Source organism: Hetaerina americana, unplaced genomic scaffold, assembly GCF_022747635.1.
Source record: "Hetaerina americana unplaced genomic scaffold, ioHetAmer1.1.p SCAF_7, whole genome shotgun sequence".
In the NCBI taxonomy this organism is placed as follows: domain Eukaryota; kingdom Metazoa; phylum Arthropoda; class Insecta; order Odonata; family Calopterygidae; genus Hetaerina; species Hetaerina americana.
Genome location: NW_027287316.1, coordinates 75,541,781 through 75,568,711, shown reverse-complemented (window position 1 = coordinate 75,568,711; position 26,931 = coordinate 75,541,781). Strand labels below are relative to the sequence as shown.

At 41.8% G+C, this 26,931-nt stretch overlaps 1 protein-coding gene across 1 annotated transcript in view; it reads left to right on the top strand.

Annotated features, from left to right (window-relative positions):
• Positions 1 to 26,931, top strand: part of l(1)G0289 (lethal (1) G0289) — a 366,112-nt gene that overhangs the window by 326,890 nt on the left and 12,291 nt on the right. The window contains exon 2 of the mRNA XM_071594774.1: positions 24,517 to 24,801. Within this exon, the coding sequence (XP_071450875.1) occupies positions 24,517 to 24,801 (285 nt within the window). The remainder of the gene's footprint in view (positions 1 to 24,516; positions 24,802 to 26,931) is intronic.

Genomic DNA, 26,931 nt, shown 5'->3' with positions numbered 1-26,931 from the left:
GGCCATAATGCTCTCAATCGGTGAGGAAGGTCGACAGTTGATGACCGAGATGACCGAGTTGTTTTATTTTTCGGCGGCGTCACCGTGATTGATAACGGGAAACGTCCGGATGCGCTGCGTGGGTGGATCCTGCTCTTCTTGTCCCGCTCGAATGAAACCCTAGTGTCGTCATCGTGTCGAAAGTCTAAACGCAGAGAAACCCTAGGATTACGCGAAAGTTTGCTTGATTGCACCAATGTGCAAACTCTTGCTGCCATCATAATCCAAATAATTGTAAAGAAATTTAAAAAAAAACCGTAGTTATCAACTTGGAAGGTTGGTTTGATAGATGGGGTAGAGTTTACCTAGCACTGAGACCAACGGCGTTTTGAATTCACGCATTAATAGGGTAAATTAATTTTTACTTCGAATTTTGATTTGTACATTTCCGTGTCTGACGTATCGGCGCAAGTCTTCTCAAATAATTCGGGAAAGTCAGTCACCACGTTCACTGTCGCGATGCGTCTTTTTCACGGTCGTCCCCGTGCTTTCCTGTCGTGCCGAAAGTGACATTTTCCGTGGAGAACCGTATACTTAGTGAAGGAACTGGGATGAAAACAAAGATTACCGCTCCGGACGATTTCACCTCGGAGTCATTTTGTCTCGTCACGCAATCATTAATATCGGCCCCCTCCGTCGTTTCGTTCAGTTTCTGAATAGCGCTTCTCATTTCTGCCTGGGTACTTAACAGTCCAAAAAACACCTGAATCTAACCGCTTGGCAGTAATTCCCTGAAATTTGTAAAAAAACTAATGGTTATTTAAGGCGGCCCTAGTACGACATCTACATCTACACAACACCCCGCAAGCCGCCGCAAGGGCGTGTGGCGGGGGGTGTTAGGTCACCAACCGTAAAAACGAAAAACACCACATGCAAAAAACAACACGGAAAATTACACCCCAGCAGCGCACACACTCATGCAAAACTCCCTCCATCCAACACTCATGCAAACACACACACCGCCAAACAACAAAAAACTGCACCCCAGGATACAGCACGAAAGCCATAAGCCATAGTGTATAAAAGGACACTCCTTCCCACATCGCGAGTTGCGTTCAAATTCGAAAGTCTCTCAATGGATTTCACGCAAGCTACTGAACACAAGAAAGGGAGATTTTCTTATACTTTTAAGGATAATATCTCTGTTGACGTACATATACTCGTATGCCCCAACTTCGAGGCCACGAATCCATGACCGCCGAGAATCCTTCTGCATGAGGTCCCTTTTGCCCACTGTAAAATTAATGATGGTCCGTGGCCAATGTTTCCAGCACGCTATTTAACTCGCGTTGACATAGCACTAGAACACGTCACCATGCTTCCGCTTCTCAAAATACACTGGATGAATGTAACGACCTCAAACCTGCGCGTGCGTGTTGAAGAGGAATGTTACTTCCATCTGCCACCAGGAGTGCACCTGAAGGTCATTTTGTATGTGGTCTGCAAGAATGTGTGCATTAGTTTTCAGCCTACCCATCTACTGATTCCTAAGGTAGAGGTGAATCGTGTGTCCCATTCAGTTAAAACGAACTTTCGTTATTCAGGAATCTTCAGCTTCCTGTTCTATCGCGGATTCCTTTCCTTTCCCAATTAACGCTCCCATTCCGTAATTGCCATCACATATTTTGTAGGCTTAAATTTGTCTTTAAGATGAATTTCGCCCTGGTATTCATTCTCAAAAAAATAGTCAATCGCGAAAAACATTGGAATAGTTTAGATCTCCGGTAAAAATCCTCGAAAAACTTAGTGAAATTCTATTCCACAATTACCTCCCTGCTGCTGCCACCCAGATGTCATTGTTAAGGGGAGTTTGCACACCTCAAGAAATAAACTCTTTCGTCTTTCTCCTTATCACATTACGGCTAATAAGTCCCGAGTTCATTCAGTGTTCCCTCCGCTGACAACGCCCTCTAGATGTTTAGTTACCGAATGAGAGAAGGACATCGTGAGCACCGAGATTTGTTTGATCTGCTCAGTGGTTTAAAAATACCGAAACCCCGTGCCGGGTGGAAGTGACGTGTCTGTAAATGGCCTCTCGAGGTTTAGCGACGCTAATGATAATTAATGGGGAAGTTTCGTATGACTTTGCCACCTCACTCCCTTCTTCTGTATTTCAACAGGCCGGCGTTCGGTCTTCCCTCCAGAGTTTGATTCTCAGTCCGTACATTCCACCATTCATTCCCCGGAGGATCGTAAAATTTCCGACCAGGAAGTCACAATTTTCATTCAATTTCGAGGGTCGATCATTTCCCCCTTGTGGATTTTACGGAAAATTAAAATCAACGAGGAGGAAAAAGCGTTTATATAGCATTTCTTTGTCTCTTTTTATGCGTCGCGATTTTCCTGGTATTTTATTTGATGTTTGGTGGGCGTGAAATTCTGGATCTCTGGGGCAGGAATACGCCTGGAAATTTTCCTCGTCGATCCCTTTTTTATTTTTTAGTTCTGATGGAAGGTGAAAGGGAGCGATTTCGTCCTCCCCGGCCCTTTTTCTTTTTTGTTGAAGCCATTCTCTCGAGCGAACGGACGAGATTCGTTTGGTCCCAGGTGCATTTGACGACCGAATGCGTGGGAAAGCGAAGATTTAACTTGTTTTAATCAATTCTTTTAAGGGACTCTCATTACTCTTGTTTCCTTAACTCTTAAAGCTAGTATTGGCTTAGGACTTTGACTAATGAAGACTTTGAAATGAAAGAAGCCCTCTCCCGTGAAGGACGTTAATGAATGGTTTTTGTACTGAAATTGGTGGTCTGAATGATGCCGTTACTGGTTCGACATTTTTGTTTTGTTGACAACTAACTCTATGCCCTCAACATAATGGTGATAAGATGCAGTCGTACCACTTAGAAGGCTTACATCGTGGAAAATATGCTAAAATCCATGCTTATGTGTTAATTAATGGTATTCTCATGTAGAGGTAGCTCGACCGTCCCTACGCTTCCTTCCATTCTCATTAAATATGTGTGAAAAATTTATCCACAGTGCCATAACTCATAAGGGTATGCCCTAATTCAACGGAGAACCTTCCCCCATATCCCATCGCGTAAAACTCCTTAACGTCTTCCTTCCCCTTACCGCGCTCCTAATGCCCATAGCCTTCCATCCTGCGTATGTCTTCGACATCTCGCTGCCCCTTTAATCATCATATCTCATCCCTCCACTTAATCCCGCTCCCTCGAATTTACCTCAACAACTCGTACCTCTCTTCCCATAAAATATGGGAACACTTCTTCGTTTATCTCCCTCTCGATCCAGCTCATACCCTCCAACCGACTTAAACACGGCACAGAAACCGAAAGTCGGTCATTGTTGTGGAAAATGAAATTCAAGCAGACAAAATTCATTCATTCATCCATCAATTAAAGCGATGAATTAACAGTTTTTTTGTTTTTTTTCGTATATAAATACAAATAATGATATGCCTTTCCTAGTTATCAGGAATATATTATGGTGACAATAGTGTGCTCAATGTTCCGACAATTTGAATTTTTCGCCGTGAAGGAAACAATGTCGTCTTTTTTTCAAATATGATAATTTTTAAATTTTTTTTCAGTTTAAAGGCAAATTCATCTGCTGATTATTGGCTATCAAAAAAACCATAATTATGATTGATCGAGGCAAAATGTACATGTTTTTTAACTAACTTTCGGAATATTAATAAAACAAATTTTGGCAATTGATTTGTAAAATCAGTGTATTTCTATTTCTAAACACAAAACTCCTTTGGAATCAACGAGTCAATTTTCACAATACTACGTCAATTCGATTCGTATGCAAGACATTTTCTTTGATGAATTCAGGAGGTGATGTCGGTTGTCGGTTATCAGTAAAATCATAACTTTTCAAAAAACTTTTAATTTTAATATTCCAATTTTTATTTAATATGCTTAAAACTGTTTATGTGTGTGTGTGTATATATATATATATATATATATATATATATATATACACACACACACATATATACGCACAATTACCTACATTCAAATTTATTACGAATGTGGTCAATGGGTGCCCGAAACCGAGAAGAAACAAAAGAAGAAATTGTATTTCTCGACGAGCTTCCAGAATGGGTTGTTTGTTTGATAAACTCTTCAGAAGAATTCTTTATGAACCATGAAGGCGGAAGAGAGAATCAGCAGCATTCAATTCTGGTTTTGCACGATGTTATCTTTTCAGCTATAGGTAGTAATTCAACGTTTACTCTCAGAGAGCCTGCTGAAAATATTTTGTCTCTCTGAGCCACGCGAAGAATCTTCTTCCATATCTAGCGAAAGCGTTTTTGAGTGGGCAGCATGAGGGCGCGCTTCTTTTCGTTGAACATCAGTGGCAGAAAAACGCTTTGATCCCATCCGAAAAAGCGAAATTAAGGATGAAGGATGAACAGTATTCGATGGATAACGAATGAGGAAGCACTGTGACTCTCCTCCTCGGTAGAAAAATGTTTCTTTTTTATCTCCCCATGGCGTATGTTTTCGTGACAACGATGACGCCCGAACTTATCGCACACCTGTGCCAAGCGAGCAGGCTGTGCCTCGAATAATCTCGAACTTGATCCGAACCGAATCCGAAGCACCACCCACCCTCCTCGTACGCGGTATACTGTTGCGGGGTCGTGTAATCCGTGCTAGTGCCTACTGTGCGCAGCCTTATCTAATCCGGGGGATGGGGTGTAAGGGTAAGCGAGTTCGTTTTTAGCGAACGAGCGTGGAGATTAAGACAAGGAGGTTGTTAAGTGATCCCCCCCCCTCTCTCTCTCTCTCTCTCTTCGTTCAGATTAGAGGGCGCTGGTGTCGGGTCGCACTTAACGCAGCAAACTGTAATGAAGGCGAAGATCCAGGCGCAACTCGGGAGGAATTATGCCTAATTAACATGTTTCGGGCTGTAAATAGACACCATTTTATTAATCGCCGTTATCCAGAGCTAATTAAAATGCCTGAATCGCGCGTTAACACTGAAGTAATACGAGGGTCATCCGGAAAGTAGTACCCGTTCGTGAAATAAAGACACAAAAGTAAATATTAACAAACATAAAAAATTTTATTTGAAAGAGGATACTTTAAACTACTTCTCAACATAATCTCCAAGCAAATTAAGGCATTTGTCATAACGTGTGACAAGTTTCTGTATTCCTGCTGCATAGTCCTTCGCCGCCAGCTCATTGAGATACGCGAGGGACCCATCTTGCACAAATTTTTGCATAATGCAGATGGTGTTTAACAATTTCATGAACAATTGTTCGAGAAACATTGGGAAAATGCTCACAGATGTCATCAATTGTGACGCACCGATCGTTCCTCACGAATTCGTCAACTGAGCTCACCAGTTGGTCTGTAATGACAGACGGTCTCTCCGAACGCTCATCGTCGTGTGTGTTCCCCCTCCCCATGTTGAAGTTGCGACACCACCGCCGAACAGACGACTCGTCCATTACATTGTCTCCATACACCTCCTTTAATTGGCGATGAATATCACATGGGCGAACGTTTCTTGCATTGAGGAATTTAATCACTGCCCTCACTTCACAACTGGCGGCGTTCTCAATTTTTTTAAACATTGTAAACAATCACAGAAACAACACAGGCAATGCTAGCGTCACGCAACTTGGCTCAGAGAAGGCAGACAAGCCACTGAAGCTATCTGACCTCGTCCAGCGGCTACTCGCGTCGTCAGCACTTCATGCGGCACGAACGGGTACTACTTTCCGGATGACCCTCGTACTTGGTTCAAATATTAATGAAAAATGATTTATTTAATTTCCCGCCGTATTGTTGGCGTGTCGTACAATCTGACTCACCGTTGTCAAGTAAAATTTGTTTTACGTCAAAAAACGTTGCGAGCCATATGCTTTGATTTTTGTCGGAAGTCAGTTGTATAGCAGACACCTCTTGCCATCTTATATTCATTCGCAGTGGTTCTTTTGGCATCTAGTTATTGTCTAATTATTTCAGATCTTGAACTAGTCAATAAATGCCAAACGCATTTGAGTCAAGATGCCATTTTCCCTCTGCTCGACGAGATATTCGTATCCATTGGGACTGTGGTTTAATATTTTTTTACAAATATTTTTCACAATATTTTTTACTAAAACTTTTAATCAAAACATGAAGTAATTACTATAAATTAACACTTGATTTAAAAATTTATGACGGCTCTTTGGCAGCCAATAATCAACATATCGCTCTAACGTAAAGCTGAGAAATGCCGAACGTATTTTAGTCATGGTAGCAATTTCCACTTGTTGAGAAATTTGAAAATGTCGGGTCGAAACGCAGTTGGAAAAGATCCCAATGGTCACAACTCTCCTAAGGGATGAAATTATCAGATTATTTGGAGATTTTCTACTTCGAGGCAAAACCAATTATCACTTCAAATGTTTGCCGAAGTCATTCTTTATTGTTTTTAATAGCTTTCCAAAACAAATGATAATGGCTTTCAGATTAGCAGCTCCCACGAACTGAACTCATTTGTTTGACGTGATAAGTTGCGCAGGAGTGCCCTGTGTGGCTGGATCCATGAGTGGTTGGGGGGAGACGGGATAAAAGGGTTAATTACCCCTCTCGCCGGAGTTCCAAAAGCTTGAAAATATTGCCCTCCAATTTACGTCCCTCCCGTTAAAGATGTTATAAATTTATATAACGCGGTAATTTCATTTATGGCATATCACATTTATTGCATTCATTAACCGCTGGCGTCACTTCGTAAATTATGATGCAAGGGTAGAGGAGTCTCCTGGGATAAAGTTCTCAGTGCTCAGTATGTTGTAATACCGCTTGCTGTAGCCTGCCAAACCGTTAATTGTCCAGGAAAATAACTCAATCCACTTTATTATTAGTTTCCATTTTAGCGGGTGTATTTTTCACCCAATCATTCGCCTAATTGTTCAGTTTCCTCTCCCTCCCTTTTGGGGTTCATTGTATAATATCGTCCTCACTCGCTGCTATGGAAAGTCTGATTTGAAGGTGGGAAATATATATATATATATATATATATATATATATATATATATATATATATATATATATAACATAACACAAATAGAAAAGAATAGACACATATAAAAGAACACTTACACGGTAAATTGTTCGAGCTTTCGGCCCTCTCAGGGGCCTTCTTCAAGAGAGACTGAAAATATGCTATGGATCAGGAGAGGGGAAAGAGTTATGGGCGTGGAGGGGAGGTGTGGAGGGGAGGTGTGGAGGGAATGCTGGGAGGGAAATTAAATATGGCGGTTAAGGGTGGGAATTTTGAAGGAACGGAAGGATAGTATGTAGGCGGATTCACGAGTTCTCACCTGTATGTTGGTAGCTGAATCAGGTAGGGATTCTAGGATGCTGAGGGAAAAACACTGGTCGAATGAAAGGTTGTGGGAATTAGCGTGTGAAGGGATAGGAAGAGAAGAGAGTGAGGCAGAATTACAGGAGTACCGGTGATTATTCATTCGGATGGATAAGGGGGTAATGCATTCACCTATGTAGAAGGAAGTGCAATGTTTGCATGATAAAAGATAAATAATATTTTTTGAAAGGCAATTAGCGTGGGAACGAGGTGGGAGGGCTATGAGGGGATGTAGGGAGAGGGGAGTAGGCATAATAAGAGGACAGGTTTTACATCGGGGGCGGTTGCAAGTTGGGGAAATATTGGGAAATTTGTCACGGGGGGGCGCCAAAGGGTTGGTGGATCTCAGAAGGTTTTTGAGATTGGCGGGTCGTCTGTATGCGATAGATGGGCATTGGGGTAGTAAGGATGAGGTCGCGTCATTGTCATGTAAAATTGGAAACAGTTCTTTAAGGAGGGTTTTCAGTCTGTGTGATCCGGGGTAATAGGTGGTGCAAAGGTTGAGTCCTGCGTCAGATGTGGGCTTGTTATTGTGTGGTGTGTGTGGTCGGGTGGAACGGTGGATTTTATTTCGTAGCAACTTTTCTGGGTAACCGCGTTTGAGGAGTGCAAGGTGTAGATTGGCAAGGTATTTGTTGAGAGTGGCTGTGGTGTTGCAAATTCGGTGTCCGCGGATAGAGAGAGAGTTAGGAATCGAGCGTTTCGTGTGTTGAGGATGACAGCTTGTGTGGTGTAGGTATTGCTGATGGTTTGTGGCTTTGATGTGTACTGAAGTAGTGAATTTGTTGTTTTGAAGTAAGATGTCTGTGTCAAGAAAGGTGATGGTGGAGTCTGAAATGGAAGAGGTGAATTTAACCGTGAAAGATGAATTTAAGGCGGATAAGAAGTTGTTGAGAGAGTCAGAGCCATGTGTCCAGAGAATAAAAATATCGTCTATGTAGCGGACCCAGAAAAGAGGTTGAAGGGGTTGCTGTGACAGGAAGGTCTCTTCGAGATGGCCCATGAAGAGATTGGCGTATGATGGTGCCATCCTCGTTCCCATCGCTGTGCCTTTTGTCTGTAGGTAAAAACAATTTTGGAAAGTGAATGCATTTTTTGTTAGGACGAAAGTGGCAAGATTTACTATAATAATCTACTATATATATAATATACTATGTAATCTTGCCACTTTCGTCCTAACAAAAAATGCATTCACTTTCCAAAATTGTTTTTACCTACAGACAAAAGGCACAGCGATGGGAACGAGGATGGCACCATCATACGCCAATCTCTTCATGGGCCATCTCGAAGAGACCTTCCTGTCACAGCAACCCCTTCAACCTCTTTTCTGGGTCCGCTACATAGACGATATTTTTATTCTCTGGACACATGGCTCTGACTCTCTCAACAACTTCTTATCCGCCTTAAATTCATCTTTCACGGTTAAATTCACCTCTTCCATTTCAGACTCCACCATCACCTTTCTTGACACAGACATCTTACTTCAAAACAACAAATTCACTACTTCAGTACACATCAAAGCCACTAACCATCAGCAATACCTACACCACACAAGCTGTCATCCTCAACACACGAAACGCTCGATTCCTAACTCTCTCTCTATCCGCGGACACCGAATATGCAACACCACAGCCACTCTCAACAAATACCTTGCCAATCTACACCTTGCACTCCTCAAACGCGGTTACCCAGAAAAGTTGCTACGAAATAAAATCCACCGTTCCACCCGACCACACACACCACACAATAACAAGCCCACATCTGACGCAGGACTCAACCTTTGCACCACCTATTACCCCGGATCACACAGACTGAAAACCCTCCTTAAAGAACTGTTTCCAATTTTACATGACAATGACGCGACCTCATCCTTACTACCCCAATGCCCATCTATCGCATACAGACGACCCGCCAATCTCAAAAACCTTCTGAGATCCACCAACCCTTTGGCGCCCCCCCGTGACAAATTTCCCAATATTTCCCCAACTTGCAACCGCCCCCGATGTAAAACCTGTCCTCTTATTATGCCTACTCCCCTCTCCCTACATCCCCTCATAGCCCCCCCACCTCGTTCCCACGCTAATTGCCTCTCAAAAAATATTATTTATCTTTTATCATGCAAACATTGCACTTCCTTCTACATAGGTGAATGCATTACCCCCTTATCCATCCGAATGAATAATCACCGGTACTCCTGTAATTCTGCCTCACTCTCTTCTCTTCCTATCCCTTCACACGCTAATTCCCACAACCTTTCATTCGACCAGTGTTTTTCCCTCAGCATCCTAGAATCCCTACCTGATTCAGCTACCAACATTAGAGGTGAGAACTCGTGAATCCGCCTACATACTATCCTTCCGTTCCTTCAAAATTCCCACCCTTAACCGCCATATTTAATTTCCCTCCCAGCATTCCCTCCACACCTCCCCTCCACACCTCCCCTCCACGCCCATAACTCTTTCCCCTCTCCTGATCCATAGCATATTTTCAGTCTCTCTTGAAGAAGGCCCCTGAGAGGGCTGAAAGCTCGAACAATTTACCGTGTAAGTGTTCTTTTATATGTGTCTATTCTTTTCTATTTGTGTTATGTTGTGTCAGCGCATTATTGTGCCGCTCGTATGAGTTTTTCCGGACAATCGTTATATATATATATATATATATATATATATATATATATATATATATATATAATGTGAATGTGGGTCGCAGTAGTCCATGGGTAGAGCGTTGGACTACTGACCGGAGGGCCCGGGTTCGATTCCCGGGCACCTGCAGCTCCACCCAAGCTATGTGATTTTTCGGGTACCAGATCTTCCTGGGAAACCATAACCGGCACAGGGAAAGGAACTGGCCCCCCCACCCTGATGTGTGAATTTTCACACGCCGTATAGGGCTTAGTACTGGGTGAACTCTACCATCACCTACTAAACCGACCTTCGGGTTGATTACTGTGTTGTTAATATATGTATAAATATTGTGTATATATATATATATATATATACACACACACAGACACACTTATGGAAAAATTAATATGTATATGCTTTTAGAATGACCACTACCACTTTCTCCAAAGCGTTCTCCTCGAAATTTCCCTTTTCCGTGTTCTAAACACTTAAGGTTCCCGGGCAAGGAAATTTTGATATCCGTATTTACGGTTCCAGGCAAAGGGGTCTTTCCAGTCGGCGTGGGAAGGAAGTAAACATTCATATACCTGCTAATTTGATCCCGTTCGTGAGTAAACTTCTTGTTCCAATGGATCTATGAAATGGTGGTATTCTTATTTTTTATACCATGGCTGAGTAGCGCATCTTTTAGTGGCCGTAAATAAAAAAGATTATCTCGAGAATATTGCCGTGACACGGTGGCATCGCCTATTTTCTGGTAAAATATGTCTTCACAGCGTTATGATTTTCCATTCATTTAAAAAAAATTGTCCTTCCTCCAGATCCTCCTGTTTCTTCATTTTTTTTACGTCTGCCACTTTAAAAATTCCTCAAATCTTTCTTCCCACGATTATTTCTTCTTCTCTCAGCACTTTCCGTAAATTTTTCTTCTTCCTGTGATTCCGTTTGCCTATTTTTTTCCACCTTTTATACGGTAAGAATATCGGAAAGCAAGCCCTTGATCACTACGCGTCACGCATTACAGTGGATTGCACAGGGATGTTGACGATTTAACCGGAATCGGATCTCCCACCCGTGAAGCCCTGTGAATTTGCGCGCGAGGAGAGAGAGAGAGAGTTAGAGGAATGGCAACTGATTGGCTTTGATCGAATCAAATAGCTGATCGATTCGTGGAACTTGGAAGGCGATTCACGTCCACGCTCTCAAAGACTTGCATCATCAAACTACGACGCCGACAGTAACGCTGGGCAAATACAAAAATCTTAACCTTCATTCGGCGTCATACTTTTATATCCCCTCCAAAACGTTCTGTTTGTAGACCACGCGTTTAGACGTCACTTGGGCGTTATTTGCGAGTACATGCTCATAAATCCGGAAGGAACAATAATACTTTAAAAAGGGGAAAATCTTAAAAGATTAATTTGATTCACTCTTTGGATCAAACACTTCGACCACGTCTTGAATGACGCGGTTAATCTAATTGTTAAGATCAAACAATCTTCGAACAAGGAAATAATTTATACAATAATAAAATAAATAAATAAAACACGTACGATATTTCTCACCCTGAGCAAACGAGAAACTTGGACTTACTACAAGTCATGTCCGAGCGAAATGGTCGCAACAATCAAAGGCGCTCGGATTGTGATCGAGACGCGGCCACTACTTCATGCTACTATCAAATCGAATCGTGAATGATATTGAACTCGAAAAGGAGTGATCTTTACCAGCGTATAAGTCGATTTTCTGAGAGGACACCGATAAGTATCAATTCCTAACTGTTATCGGCACTTAGAACATATACAAACTTATATTAGAACTGTGCGATGTGATGGTACTATACCCTGTTGGTATAAAAATCCCTATCCACGAATCGATACTAAATGGATAATAGGGATTTTTGAGATCCATGCTTCGATCATTATCCTCATTATTGAGTTAAAACATGCACGGCCGGTTTTGAATTGGATTACTTATCAAATATTTATCAAATTAGTCGATCTCGCTCAACAATCAACGTCTATGTATCGATGTAGAAGATGACGTCACCAATTACGTAACCTACATTTCCTTTGGCGCAGTTGCCATATGAGTCTGGCAGTGGAGTGTGAAGCATTGTGATGCGAACCTACAATTCTCAATCGTGTGGAGATGGGCGCTTTTTTGTGTGAATCATCATTAGCTTTGAATATAGGCATGGCATTCGCATGACACACCTCTGATGAATTATTAATTAGAAATTTGGCTAATCAGTAATCATCTCTGGCAACCAAAAATGGCCAATGTCGAATTCGTAATGGCTGCCATTGTGTTTTCTCCCGGCAGTGTTTCTCGATATTTATTGCTCGGCCTATTTCCAAGATGCCCGTCCCCGCATTAAGTGTCGCATGAATTTTGGCAACATGTTAATTTATCCGTGAAAGCTAAAATTTATTTTTAATAAAAACACCTTTTCAAAGTTTTTTCTTTGAAAAAGGGATTTTTACTTCCGCGATGAAATTTATCTTTTTTTCCTAATTTAAATTTGGGCATAACGTTAATACTGTATATATATATATATATATATATATATATATATATATATATATATATATAATATTATTGTTATTACTGTACACACACACACACACATATATATATATATATATATATATATATAATCCGCAACCTGTACATGTCTCAGACTGCTCAGGTGCGGGTGGGAAACGGGGAGTCAGGATGGGCAGTGTTAGGAAGGGGTGTAAGGCAGGGTTGCCCATTATCACCATTGCTATTCAACCTGTATGCAGAGGAAATGATCAACGAGGCATGGGAAGAACTCGAGGTAGGAATGAAAGTGGGCGGGGAATTCGTAAAATCAGTTAGGTTTGCTGATGACCAAGCCTTAGTTTGTCAGTCAGCCAAGGGGCTGCAAGCATTGCTGAGTGAATTGGAAATTCAGTGCGACAGGTATGGGATGAGAAACAATATTAATAAAACAAAGGTTATGCGATTTTCTAGAAAGAAAAAGGCCAAGCTTAACATTAAAATAGGAGGGCAAAAACTAGAGCAGGTAGAACAGTTTACGTATCTCGGTAGTGTTTTGGACCAACACGGTCAAAGTAGTAGGGACGTAAGGAGAAGAATTGCGCTAGGCAAAGAGGCTTTCACAAGGAGGAGGGAGTTGATGACGGGGACTCTGAGTAAGGATGTTAAGAAAAGACTCGTAAAAACTTTGATATGGAGCGTAGCTATGTACGGCGCGGAAACGTGGTCATTGAAGCAGGAGGATAGACGTAGACTGGAGGCTTTTGAAATGTGGGTGTGGAGAAGAATGGAGAAGGTGAAATGGACAGAGAAGAAAACAAATGAGGAAGTACTTGGTATGGTGGGAGAAGAGAGGGGTTTGTTGGGAGCAATCCTATGGAGGCAGGAAAAGTGGATGAAGGGGGTGTTGACCGGCAGGGGGATGTTGAAGACTGTGATAGAGGGTAGAATGTTGGGCAAAAGAGGAAAGGGAAGGAACAGGATAGGGATTTTGGACGGGATGAAGGGGGGAAGAAAGTACTCAGAGATGAAGAGGGACCTGATGTAGAGTAGGATGATGGATTTTGTGTTTTGTTAGGAGTAATAAAATATTTGTTTGGTAGTTGTGTCCATCGAAAAACCTACCTTAACCGGTAGATTACCTTAAAAAAAAAAAAAAAAAAAATATATATATATATATATATATATATATATATATATATATATATATATATATATATATATATATATATATATATATATATATATATACGTTTTTACATTTGAAAAAGAAACATTTGTTTCCCTCGATTATTATTTTTCGAAATTTACGAAGAATATGTCGAGTTTCATTCTTTTCATTTCTCGAAGAGGACCAAAATAAGTAACCTCAAGTGAAAATATTAACGATTGTCATTGAGAATAATATGTGGTAAGGGTCTCTAACTGGTCGTTGTGCACGTTAGGATGCTTCGTTGAGAGCAGATCATATGTATTCGATGTCTTCAGGCTTAACTTTGTGGAAATTCATTATCACTTCTGTAAAAATACCGTTTCTTTCCACTGAATTTTTATTCGGTATAACTAGTTACGACGCAGTACCTGAAGATGACGCCGATGCATCGAAACTAGTTATACCGAATAAAAATTCAGTGGAATAAGAACGAGTTCTCATATTTAAATGGATAGATGTTGGCACCTTGAATTCGTTAAAGAGCGATAAGGTGGATTCGTTATTAACGATATTCAATGAAACATAACATTACGCACTGCGATGAAACGTCCAGATGGAGCGATATGGTCTATATCGCTCCATCTGGACGTAACATCGCAGTGTATTCATATTTATATGTATATATATTTATTTTTATATAAAAATGTATATATATGCATATTCATACACATATATATACATATATCTATCTATATATATATATATATATATATATATATATATATATATATATATATATATATATATGTGTGTGTGTGTGTGTGTTTATATATATATATATATATACGTTAAATTTACACCGTAATCAACACGAAGGTCGGTTTAGTAGGTGATGGTAGAGATCACCCTAAGCCCTATCCGGCGTGTGAAAATTCACACATTAGGGTATGGGGGCCAGTTCCTTTCCCTGTGCCGGTTATGGTTTCCCAGGAAGACCTGGTACCCGAAAAATCACTTTAGCTTGGGTGGAGCTGCAGGTGCCCTGAGTGCCTCGCCCGGGAATCGAACCCGGGACCCTCCGGTCAGTGCGTCCAACGCTCTACCCCCTGGACTACCGCGACCCGCAGCAAAAAATAAATATGTATCTATGTACTCGTTCACATGGAAATAGATGTAAGGGAAAGGGATATGAACACACATGAAGGACTAACACAGTGGAGGGGGGGAAGGCGGAATTAAACAGATGACAAGTGCAAAAATATTTCCTAGACCAGGACTTGAAAAATGTTATTCTCGTTGGTCTAGATTGGAAAGACGTGCCCACACCTCACAGTTTGGTTAATGCGTATTTACGGGTCACAAATTGTCCCCACTTTCTCCCCCTTCCCTTCCTCCCGCCACAGGGGAGGTAAGGGATGGAACAGGGCAGCGGGCATTTAATACGTGGTGCCACCGTGTTTATGGAAATAAAAATCAGTGCTGCTCCTCTCCGAGTGCGTTCCTGATATCGTGTTCGCGAATGTCCCTACAAGGTTGTATCCCCCTCTAAGTTGTTGAATATTTTTGTCCACGTTGATTCCCCTCAAATGGAGGAATAGGTAACGACTGCCGCTGGAGGAAGCGAGAAGGGAATGGCGATCCGTCTAATGGAAGCGAAGAAAGCCTTCTTTAAGAAGTAGCGACGAGTAACGGCGGATTCCTCTCCCCTAGACATCAGGAAACTGTTACTATGTACTAGTGCGTAAGTCTCCATGGCTGTGGGACGTGAGCTTTGGTAGCGGCGAAGTATAGATATCATCAGCCACAAAATAATTCTGTTATCTGCTATCGGAGGGTACATTTTGTACAGAATCAATTCCAATCAGAGTTTATTTCAGCCTAGTGGTAAATAGCCGCGGGAATATCCCCCTAGGCCAACAAAGGCGGCCAGTTCGACACCCGGCCGATGCGGCGGTAGCAAATATGAAGTGGGACGAAATGGAAGATTGCTCCATCAAAGAATTAATGAGTCCTGGATTTATCTCTTTAGCTCATCCATCGTGTATTACTGAATCGATGAGAATTTTCGCCTTGAAATCTTTATTTTATTAATTGCGTTTATTCGCCATACGTGTTATACCGTAAAATCGATATGGACACGGAGAAGTGTCTGCCTTCTGAGTTAAAAGATGGTAATTTGCTAATTGAATGCCGAATCGATAGATATTGGTGATCATATTTCCATTGCATGATTCGAGAACAAGTCAGTAAGAAACGTCACGTAGTACATGGGACAAATTGAACTTCCCTAATGAGGTTAATCCTTGAAGTTTCTGTTGGCCCGGCACCTCCCATCATACGCCCTTGTAGCGACTCGGAGGCTAGATAGGAGTAAATATGATATTATATAGTATTTAGATTAGTGATTGGATGCTGAAGTCTGTATTGGAGTGGACGACCGTAGGCCAGCGAGGCAGGGGGAGGAAAAGGAGAGGCATGTTGGACGGAATGATTAGAGATGGAAAGTATTCGGAATGGAAGAATGCTTTACTGTAGCGTACGTACGTATTCAGGTTGTGACATTTTTGGACGGACCTGGGCGGAAGTGCAGCGATGTTCAGTCTGGACCTATCCAGAACATACATTGAACGGATGAATACCAAATGACAAAGATAACTATGGACGTGGCAGTCGAATTATTTAAGTCAAGCATGATCTCCTGCAGTGCCTTGATTATTTTCGTGCGTTATTTTTTTTAAATAGCCAGTAGAAATCGGCCTCCTATTCGATGAAGATCTGAGTCGGACGGTGCGACCTAGGTGTATCAGGGAGGCAGGTCACCGAATGCCTCCGCGCACATCTCCTTCCGCGGCTTCGTGTAGGAGGCAGATGCACGGAGAAACGGGAGGGGGGATTACAGTTGAGCCCCACCCCCCCGTACGGTTATAGCTCACGGGTACTCCACGCGGGAGGGCACTCACACCTGTTGACGGTGCACGGTGTTCTCACTGCGCAGGATCCGGGACCCGTATCGCCAAGTGCGGCGGCCACTTGCTCCGTACGTATGAGCGGCGGCGTCACGATTTAATTTGAAGCTGTTCGGGTGCGCTTAATTGCACTCGAAAGCGGACGCGTTGTCTGGGTAGGTAGGGGAGAGGTCGAAGGTGGGAATGGCAGTGGTGGAAAGGAGTAGCTGCTCCCTTTTGGGTGGTATCCAATGATCTTGCCGTTTGGCACGCAAAATTGTATCCATTCTGCATGTGTGTGTGTGTGTGTGTGTGTGTGTGTGTGTGTATGTATATATATATATATATATATATATATATATATATATATATATATATATATATATAAACTATCTATATATAATAAGATTAATAATAGATTAATCTGTATATATATATATATATATATATATATATATATATATATATATATATATATTGATATTTTTTATAATCTACCCTGATCATTCCCCATTTCTTCCCCGTCACTGAAGTTTTCGAAACTCATCTGAGCTAAATGACGGGCTGAAATGTTCTTGTCATGAAAACCAGAAATGAACTAAAACTCCAATGGCGGTAAATGAATGTGCGAAGTCGTGCTCAAGGTTAGGTTGGAATAACGGGCATGTTTCGCGGAGTGATGTGCGGGGAAATTAATCCGGCGCCAGGGAATCAACTGGGCGCGGGTAAAGACGACTCAGGCACACTTAAGACGCCCGAAACTTCCTTTGGTTGTTCGAGGAAACGATAATTTCACTTCAGGAATAACCACAGGATACAATCACTCCACCTGCTGGTGGTTTCCCAGCGATAAGTTGAAAAGCCCCGTACGCAAGGGAGCAACGCAAGCAGGTTGCACTGAAATGAATGAGTGTTTTTGAGCAATTAACGGAACGCCACTTAGGCAGAATCTTACTTGCGGGGCTCTTCGAAGTGATTTGGCGAGGATGTCGTTCCGGACCAGCTTAGGGGAAAGACATTCGCGCAAGAAAATGACACACACACACACACATACGAGCGCGCGGGCCGGGACAACCATCGCCCCGCAGCGCAGCTGGTGTCGAACCAAAGGGAGGGGAGACTGACCAAGGTCGCGAGTCACAGCACGAAGAGCGAAGTCACGAAAGGTGAAGACGTCATGAAGCTTATTGCAAGTGATATTGATTGATGAAATCTTCTTCTTCGGAGTTGGTAACCCTCGGCTTGGTTGTCCGAATGATCGGTTTGAATACATATGCCCGCCATCCATTCATCTCTTCCCTTGAGCCTTCCTTTTCGTGGCTTCACAAGATGTCGCCCATGCCTGCCTCTGCACCTCAAGTATTGCAGCCTTGGCATCCTCCTTAATCGTGGTCCATCCACACATTTTCCTCGACACCGCTGCTCTTTTTTTCGCTTATTCATATTTTTAAAGCTCTTCCATTTTAAAGAAAACAAGAGGTAGACCATTATTTTTATTCCGGATTGGTTTCGTTGCAGTTGATCATTTCAAGCGCTTGCGACTGCAGATTGAATTTGGTGCGGTAAATTTAAAGCGGTCGAGAGTCTACAACTTAACCCTGCAAGATGTCGCGTGGGCGTGTGGCAGGTGATGTTACGTCACCATCCCTTAAAGTAATTGTTCATTGATATGTCGTAAAGTATGTTTCCTGGTGTTTTGGTGTCGAAATGTTCGAGAGACAAATAAGTCATTATAACAGACATATCAGTGGAAGAAAAGGAACAAAAAGATAATGCAATGAAACTACGCCGTTTCTTAATGGAACTCCGCATTTTATTATTCCGATGCGGGTCGTTTCCATCACATCCAGAAGCTCTCTGATGTGTACTTTCCATTTGTTTCCGTTTATTTCGTCATTTTCGCCGTGACAAATGTGGTTCGAGCTCTGCGTGTGCGTCTGAGGTAATGTTTGCGATGAGTTTCTTTCATTGCCTCTAGTTAATGCCAATGATGCTCTCGATATATTTGAGTCCTTTTGGTCAGAGACAGCCTCGCTGCTTCTTTCTTATGCACGAAGATGGTGCGAGCCGTTTGATGTTGGTTTTCAAAAAATAGAAGACTTAGAAAGAGAATCACGAGGAACTGCTTATAAAATTTTGTTTCCTCAAAGCAAAAATCGTTGATTCAGAAGATCCGAATTCGTCCCACAGATGACAGACACAAATCCTTTGGAGGAGGTTCCGGCGAAATGTTGATTTGCCATTTTGAGAAAAATTCTAATGACTCATGTCTCCTAAGTTCATTTAATCGAGCGACCAAAACAAAATCTGTCTGTCTTCTCCCAAAGTCTTCTTTCCCATTAAAAATAGCCTTCGAAAGTCCATTATTGTACACGCGTTCTGTGGCAGTACAGGATTGCTCTGCATACAGGTTGAACAGCAACGGTGAATATCATATATATATATACACTGATTTTTTCCCGCCGCTCCAGGCGCGCCCAGCACCGCTCTGACGGGCTGCGATTGGAGGGGGGTATGTTGGCAAGCGACGCTGAAAAAGGCAGTCGGCTCTGAGCTGTGGTGTAGTGAGGAGCTCTGTTAACGCGAACCTCCACGCTCGACCCACGTCACGGAACGCGATGCCGAAGTTTTTGGAGCAGCGTTATTCCATCAAATTTGCGGTAAAGCTTGGGAAATCGTCTACCGAAACTGTCGGTATGATTAACCAGGCTTACGGGGAGTCAGCCAGTCCAGAAACATGATCTTTCGGTGGCACAAGATGTTCGTGGAGGGCAGAGAAGAGGTCGACGACGAACCACGGCCTGGACGCCCATCAACGACACTCACCGACGAAAAATAGTGCACGAGATTAAAAACATCTGGCGAGCGATCAAAAACATCTGGCGGCTGCATCACGACAATGCGCCGTCTCACACCGCGCTTGTCGTGTCGGACTTCTTGGCCAAGCACGGCGTGGCAACGCTGCCGCACCCGCCCTACAGCCCGGACTTGGCACCACCGGACTTCTTTCTGTTCCCGAAGATAAAGAGGAGTTTGAAAGGAACGCGATACGGGACTTAGGACGCCGACAAAGAGGCCGTGACGACGTGTCTTCGAGAGGTTCCCGATGATGCCTTCGCGGGAGCGTTCCAGGAATGGGAACGCCGCTGGAACAAGTGTATCGACTCACAAGGGTCCTATTTTGAGGAATATTAGCTTAAGATATGTAATAGTGTAATAAATTTTTTTTCCTGACCTCAGTACACTTATTTTCCGGACGAACCCTGTATATATAATTTTATTGCTAATTAAATCTGCTATCCCAGGTGATCTAAGTCAGGTTTTGTGTCCTGACTTAATCCCCACAATGAAGTGTCCACGGAAAGTTTAAATAAATCTCTTTAGCGATCAATCAAGTGTTTTTGAAACTAAAATTTCACATTTACCATGATGTTTGCGCATTCGATCATGTATGCCCCTTCGATTATTGAATCCATCTCCGAAATGGAAAATTTTTCAGATTTCGCGAAAGTTTTTAAAAAATATGTCCCGAAGAAAACTTCAGAGAAATGTAAACCTTGCGAAGGATGTGGTTGAATATCCCGTCCCCCAAACCCAGATGACGGCGTGCTGAAGGAAGGGAACTTTTCAAATTGGTTTTGCCTCTTCAACTTGACGGCGGGCTTTTATGTGTCGCCGCGAAGGGTACTTCGAATCCCCAGAAGTCAGTCACTCCGCGCTTCTCTTCCGACCGACGTGTTGCCGAGCCCGGAATCAAAAGCGGATTTTTCATTTCTCGATGACGACTGGAATAACCATTTTCGAAATGTTTTTCTCCCCTTCATGAAATGCTGTTAGTTGCTGTTTTCTCTCTGTCCTTTGCCCAGACATGACACTCTGGATGAGTAATTCACCGAAAGATGTATTTTTGCCCTCTTTCTGCGTCGTTGCTCTAGCCAAAGGCTTGGATAAGAAACGACGGGGTCATCCGTCTCGATCGCCTTGCTGGATAGGTCAATCGATGACAAAACAAGTGACAGAAAGTCACTGCTAGCAATTTTATGATGAGCGCGAGACATGTCGGTGCAAGAACCTTCAGTGGAATGCGACCCCATGAAATATCCTGTTGACTCGGTTGCACTACAGACGTGCGAACGCGACTCGATGGGAAAGTTCGCTACTTATTGAGAAATAGCATTGGAAAAATTCGAAACTCGGCACGAATCGGCAACCAACTCTCCAGCATCCCCGAAAAAAGTCTTTGTCTAAATTTTCTGTGAAAATTACATTTTATTTTCAAATTTCATAAATCTTTGCAGGTTAGTCAAATCAGTAGGGGAAAATTTGAGAAAAAATAGGTAAAAAGAAAGCCAATGTTTTTGAGTGAATTTACAGAAACTATAAATATCCAAAATAAAAATGCAATGTTCTTAGTTTTTCACACTTCTAGTAATGACAACAGAACGCGTCATGGTGGATAGTTGGCAGTAAGGTCGCGCACCTGTTGCGGCGTTGTTATTTAAATTGTTATTGGCTGAGTACATAGTTACCGATTTTATTGTGAATATCGGTGAACTTGCATGCATGTGGTTCTTCTGACTTGCTCCCACTGCGAACTGTTAAATTGTGCTCTGCAATAGAAAATCCTGCGAATTGACAAGTGAGATCTGTGATTAGAGCTATACTGGCAAAAAAACCACCATCCGATTGAATTTCATGGGCAACTTTGTGGAGTGTACGAGGAGACGGAATAATGAGTGAATGCGGAGTGAGTGGCAGTGGTTGCATTCAGTTTAAAAATGGCCACAGCACCAATTGTCACGACGAGGATCGCAGTGGTCGGCATAGCCCTCTGGCAGATGAAATCAACGAAAAAATTCTTGAAAATCGCCGATTTACGATAGCGGATCTCTCGCTAGACGTGGCTTGCAACACAGCACTTTGCAATTGACGCAGAATTGCATACTGGTGTAAACAAGTGGTTAATATCTAAGGCGGCAGATTTCTTCCGAGACGGAATTGTAAAACTTTTGTATGGTAATGATAAATGCCTCATTTTGAATGTCGACTATTTATGCAATTAGTTTAGGAATTTGCCTTTCAAATGTATGTAATAAAAACTTCGTCATGTCACTAGGTTTAAATTTTATTTCAAAACGTAAGTTACTTTCTGGACTGCCGTCGCAATCCAATTCGCAGGTCATGTTTTGAATTCGTTTTCGGACTAAGCGGTTACCTTTACTTGTTCGGTAGTCCACTCCTTTTAATGGCTTTTTGAGAGGGGATACCCTTTTCCTTCGCATTGGAATTTCATTGGCGTCGCAGTTCTGAGCGAAGGCGGTGGAGGGAGCTACAAGGGATGGGAGGGACGCTAGAACAATAAGCATAAATAAAAGAAGCCCACTCGGTGGTGAAGTGGGAAACTTGAGTTGACGGTTTCGAGTGTCGGGGAGAGGGGGGGGGTAGTGTTAGGGGGGGGGGATAGGAGGTCAGGGTCCGTGGGAAGAGAGGGTGTGAGGGGAGGAAGACCTGGATAGTCTTTTGAGTCCTCGTGGGGCGTAATCAGGAGAAGTCTCTTGGTGATGATGCCGTCGTGGCCTTAAAGATGAGAGGATGTGCGAGGCGAGGAAAACTCTTTTCTACTTCTTATCCACGAGTTCAGCCCGCCGTAGACGGATGGGGAGGAGAGAGATCTTTCAACTGGACGAGGGCCTCAGGAGACTGGGCTCTGCCATCCGACCGCCGACTCTGCGGTCGAAGGCAGAGGAGGAGAGGGGTCCAGTTCCTGGGCCCAGGCAGGCGGAAGGATAGTTGGAGGGGGGCGGAGCGGGAGGAGGCGCCTGGAAGTGGTAGTGGTCCATCGCGAGCCCAAGGGGGGGGGGTTGTGGGGCATTTGTCCGACACGCTTATGAAAGGTGCGATTGCAGTAAGAATTGCAGAGTCGGAAACGAAGCGGCCCGGGGCGGCTCAACTCATGGAAGTCCAAAGAAGCCCCAAAATTTCAGAGTTTAAGAGGACGCCTCGGTAGCTTAAGTGGCTAAAGCACTCGACCGGATATTGAGGGATCTGGGTTCGAGTCCCAGTCAAGGCGAATGATTTTTACGCTCTGAAATTGTTGCATTCAACTCATGGAAGAATGGCGAAACCTTCCGGCCGGCTGCGGCTGTCTAGGCGAACTACAAAAGAGCGGAGATCTAAAGTAAACGTATATCCATTCTTAGCATTGCAAGTCGGCGAAAAGGATGATTCGAGCCTTGGTAGCCATGATTGATCGAAAGTATTCCGCACTCGAATTTTCAGGTCAATGGCCAGAAGACCTGGACTTGAATTAATATATCTACATCTAAATAATACCCCGCAAGCCGCCGTAAAAGTGTGAGGCGGGGGGTGTTAGGTCACTACCCGTAAATAGGAACAATACCACATGGAAAATCAACAACATGAAAAACTACACCCGCAGCGGCGTACACACTCAAGCAAAAATCCCTTCATCCAACACTCATGCAAACACATACCATAAACCAACAGACAACTGCACCCCAGGATGCAGCACGAAAGCCATTTAACAATGCGCAAGCCAGAACATAACAAGCAAGAAGGCGAAATTCCAACACCACATGAACATGCAACACAAAACGCTCTCCCCCATAAAGAGACTGTGGAAGGTAGGGAATGCGACCCGAAGTTGGAGGTAGCGGGCGGGTCCCCCCGCGGAGAGGGACGAGGGATTGAAGGGGAGACTTAAAAACAGATTAACAGAACAGGAATGAGGTCATTCGGAAAGAATGGGTTAAGATAACAAAACACATGAGGTTAGTGAAAGTGCATGCATTTAAGTAGAACTAATTATTCCCTTGACGCTGAGGGTTGCAAGTGGAATATTTGCTAACTCTATCCCTGCAGTTGTCATCCCGTATTGTACGTGGGAAGAAGGAGTCCTTGAGTCGGCTAGTTCTGCCATCTATTTCCCAAATTTTTTTATACATTATCTAAGCGACCAATGTATGTTGGAGTGCGAATAATTAGGGAATATATACAGGTGAGAGCAAAAATGAGTGGATTATCGAGGATTTGGTTGTTGATAGGAATGAAATCAACGAAGTATTGTTTGGTGGAGCAAACGGAGAGGTGCTAGGCATGGTAGGGGAAGAGGGCAAAGGTTTGTGGATGAAATGCGAAGAAAGAGGCATTGAGAGGCAGTGCATGCTTAAGATGGTAATGGCGGAGAGAATGTTGGGAAAGCAAAGTAAGAGGAAAAAGGTTGGATGGCATTAAGGAAGAGTGAAAGTACGTGAAGTTAAAACTGGTTGACTGTAATTCTTTTCATTATCCCTGGTTAGGGAGTATAGTTCCCTCTAAGGTGAGGCATACCAGTGCAGGCCAGAATCTGGGTAGGCCAGTAAGTCCGCTGTTAAAAGAACTCATCATCGATGGAGCAGAACTTATGAGCATTTCAAATGCATAATTCCTCCATTAGTTCTATGAGAATGAAAACTAATTATTTTAAATTATATATTTCATTATTTATTTTGCTACCTTAAGTATGACATGGTAAAAGATGTTTAAAAGCGATTGGTTGTTAATAAATTGTTTGGAACTGTAAACATTTTTAATTACCCTTTTTGGTTACTATTTTCCTAGTGGTCAAAATTATGCATACATTTTGCAGTCTTACTAGTAAAGGTTTTTCTTCCTACTATTTAATTCAAAGAATGTTTAAGTTTGTAGGAGTTATGCAAAGACTTGCAAAACTGAGTTTCTTTGGGATGCTAGTATAAGGCAATATGGTATATAAAAGCTCAATTTATCTCAGATAAATCCTCTTACCATTCCTGCTTCTGTTCCATCATTTTATGTTCCTGTCACCCTTGCAGCTCCACTTATATCCCTTCTTTTTCTCTCCTTTCAGGCAGTGAATTCCTCCAGTATGAAGTGGACAGTCCACTGACATCACATAGTTTAAACGTCTACTTAGAGCCTCTGTACAGGCCTCGATACAGGAGGAGTCCATTGGAAAACTTTGGGGAACTGGAGTCGGTTGCTGATAAGACGGAGAACAACAGGAGTAGCAGTCCGAAGAAAGTGCCCCCGAGTAGCTCAACTTCCTCCAATGAATCCTCCTCTGCTGACTCAAAGCGGGTCATGGAAAAGCCTCGCCCTCGTCCCTCCGAAGAGCCCCTATTGGTCCAGTCAGGTAAACACCAAAATCCACTGGTCCCACTTTCACAGTTGACAAGCCACACTCCTGTTGCTGTGGGTGACAACAATATCAAAATATATTTTAAAATCCCACTGAATTTCTAATGGAGTAAAAAATTGGAGCATCCATTCTGTGCAATATTTAAGTTGATATAATGTCATGGTACTCTTTTACTTAAATTTTTAAGTCATACCTAGCCACAGAGAAACCATAGCCCCAAGGGAAATTTTTTGTTTAAGCTCCTTTATTGTAAGTGATGTACACAAGTATTGTAACTTTCAACTAACTCAATTCTCGTAACTTAAATTAGCATATTGTTATTTGCATATTATGATGTACATTATTTATAATTTATATTATTTACTAAATGTTGCTAAAGTTGTTCATTTATTAGGAATATGGGAGGATTTCTGGTAAAATATTTATTCTATTGTTAATTAGGACTGTATGCAGTAGATATTTGAGTCATTCCTGCTCAAGGTCTAAACTAATTTGTTAGATTTGTGACTGTGTTTCTATACTGCATTTGAGAGAAAGTTTTAGACTCATTTTGAAATGAGTGGCATTTTTCCCATCATTCAAGACAGAAGACATTCATTGCCCCTTATAAAAGAGAGCACCACCTTATGTTGAAAGCAATTGACAGAGAAATGAGCAGAATCATGTTAATTACCAGGTTATAACAGATAAGATTCAGCAGTTGGCTCAAGAAATGCATCTTAAATATATTTTCCGATGAGCTTTTTGTAGTGTGCCTAGTTATCAAATTGACATATTTTACTTTGCATAAATCATGAGGATTTCAACTAATAATTCATGGAATTCTGTATACCAAGCAGTTCTTATAGACCCGGTGAAATTGGGCAGATTCAGTAAAATAAGATTTTGATCTGGAATGAAAAATTAAGTTAATGTTATAGTCCTGAAAACATTCACATAAGATATTAGCTTCATCCTGCATAAAATAATAGGCACTGATAACTTGTTTGAAAAAATTTTATGATTTAATTTGTTGTATTAACGTGGTAATTGCTAAAATGGTATTTTTGGGTGTGCTATGGGAATTTGTTTTGTTGTTAAGAGATCTCACTCATACTTGTAAAGAAACAAGGAATTCTCTTACATGCCTCAGGTTGACGTAGTTACACTATGATATATACTGATACTGTATATACTGTATATGCATTCATCTTTTATTATTGTTGATTTTTTTATGGCGATTTAAAATTATTTCTACACTGCCAAACATTCAGGTGTTCAGCGTTATTTTATTCCATTCCTTCAGCTTATAAATTTGGCACAATTGATTGTTCTACCTAGTGATTTGTCTAAGCAATGTGCTTATTGTCTATTTAACGGATGTAAAAAAACAAAAGTGCAAATATATTACACGTTCAGTGCTTATTATATATATATATATATATATATATATATATATATATATATATATATTAGAATTAATGGCTATCATTACACTAGAGAAGGTTTTGGGTGGTGAGCATATATGTATGGGCAACAGTATAAGATTTAAACGGTGTAACTTGAAGTGTGCTGCGGGAAAAGCATGCAGCAATGAATGGTATCATTGGAAGTGCGTGCCTTTGAACAAACTTAATGTAAATTTTTACTCGCATTAATTCAGCCTTGATGTGCTGCAGTGTAAAAAGAATCAAAGTTAATTGCTCTAAAACATATTAATATTTTAGAGAACATAAAGAATATGAAAAAGGTGTACGTACGTATATCATGAAAAGCTCATATCTTTCATGTTTCATTAGCTGAGCTACCATGTATTTGTGTCCCTCTCCAAGGGTGTTCTTTCTCGATCTATTTTATTTTTGATTGTTGCATAATGCATTTTTGTGTACTTCTTTAATTTTTCCTTCCACAATTTCATAGTATTCTTTTGGTGCTAAAATTTTTTATGACTGTGCATGTCATTTTTATTGTGTCATGTGTAATTGAGAGCACCTCTCAATGCGACACAAAATATAATCATCATTATTGTTATTATTGAATCCAATTTGTGATCATTATCCAATGGCTGCATTTCATGTTTCTTCAAAATGCTATGAAGTCCTTGGTGTATGGTTTTATAAATTTATTGGTTATTTTATAAATTTC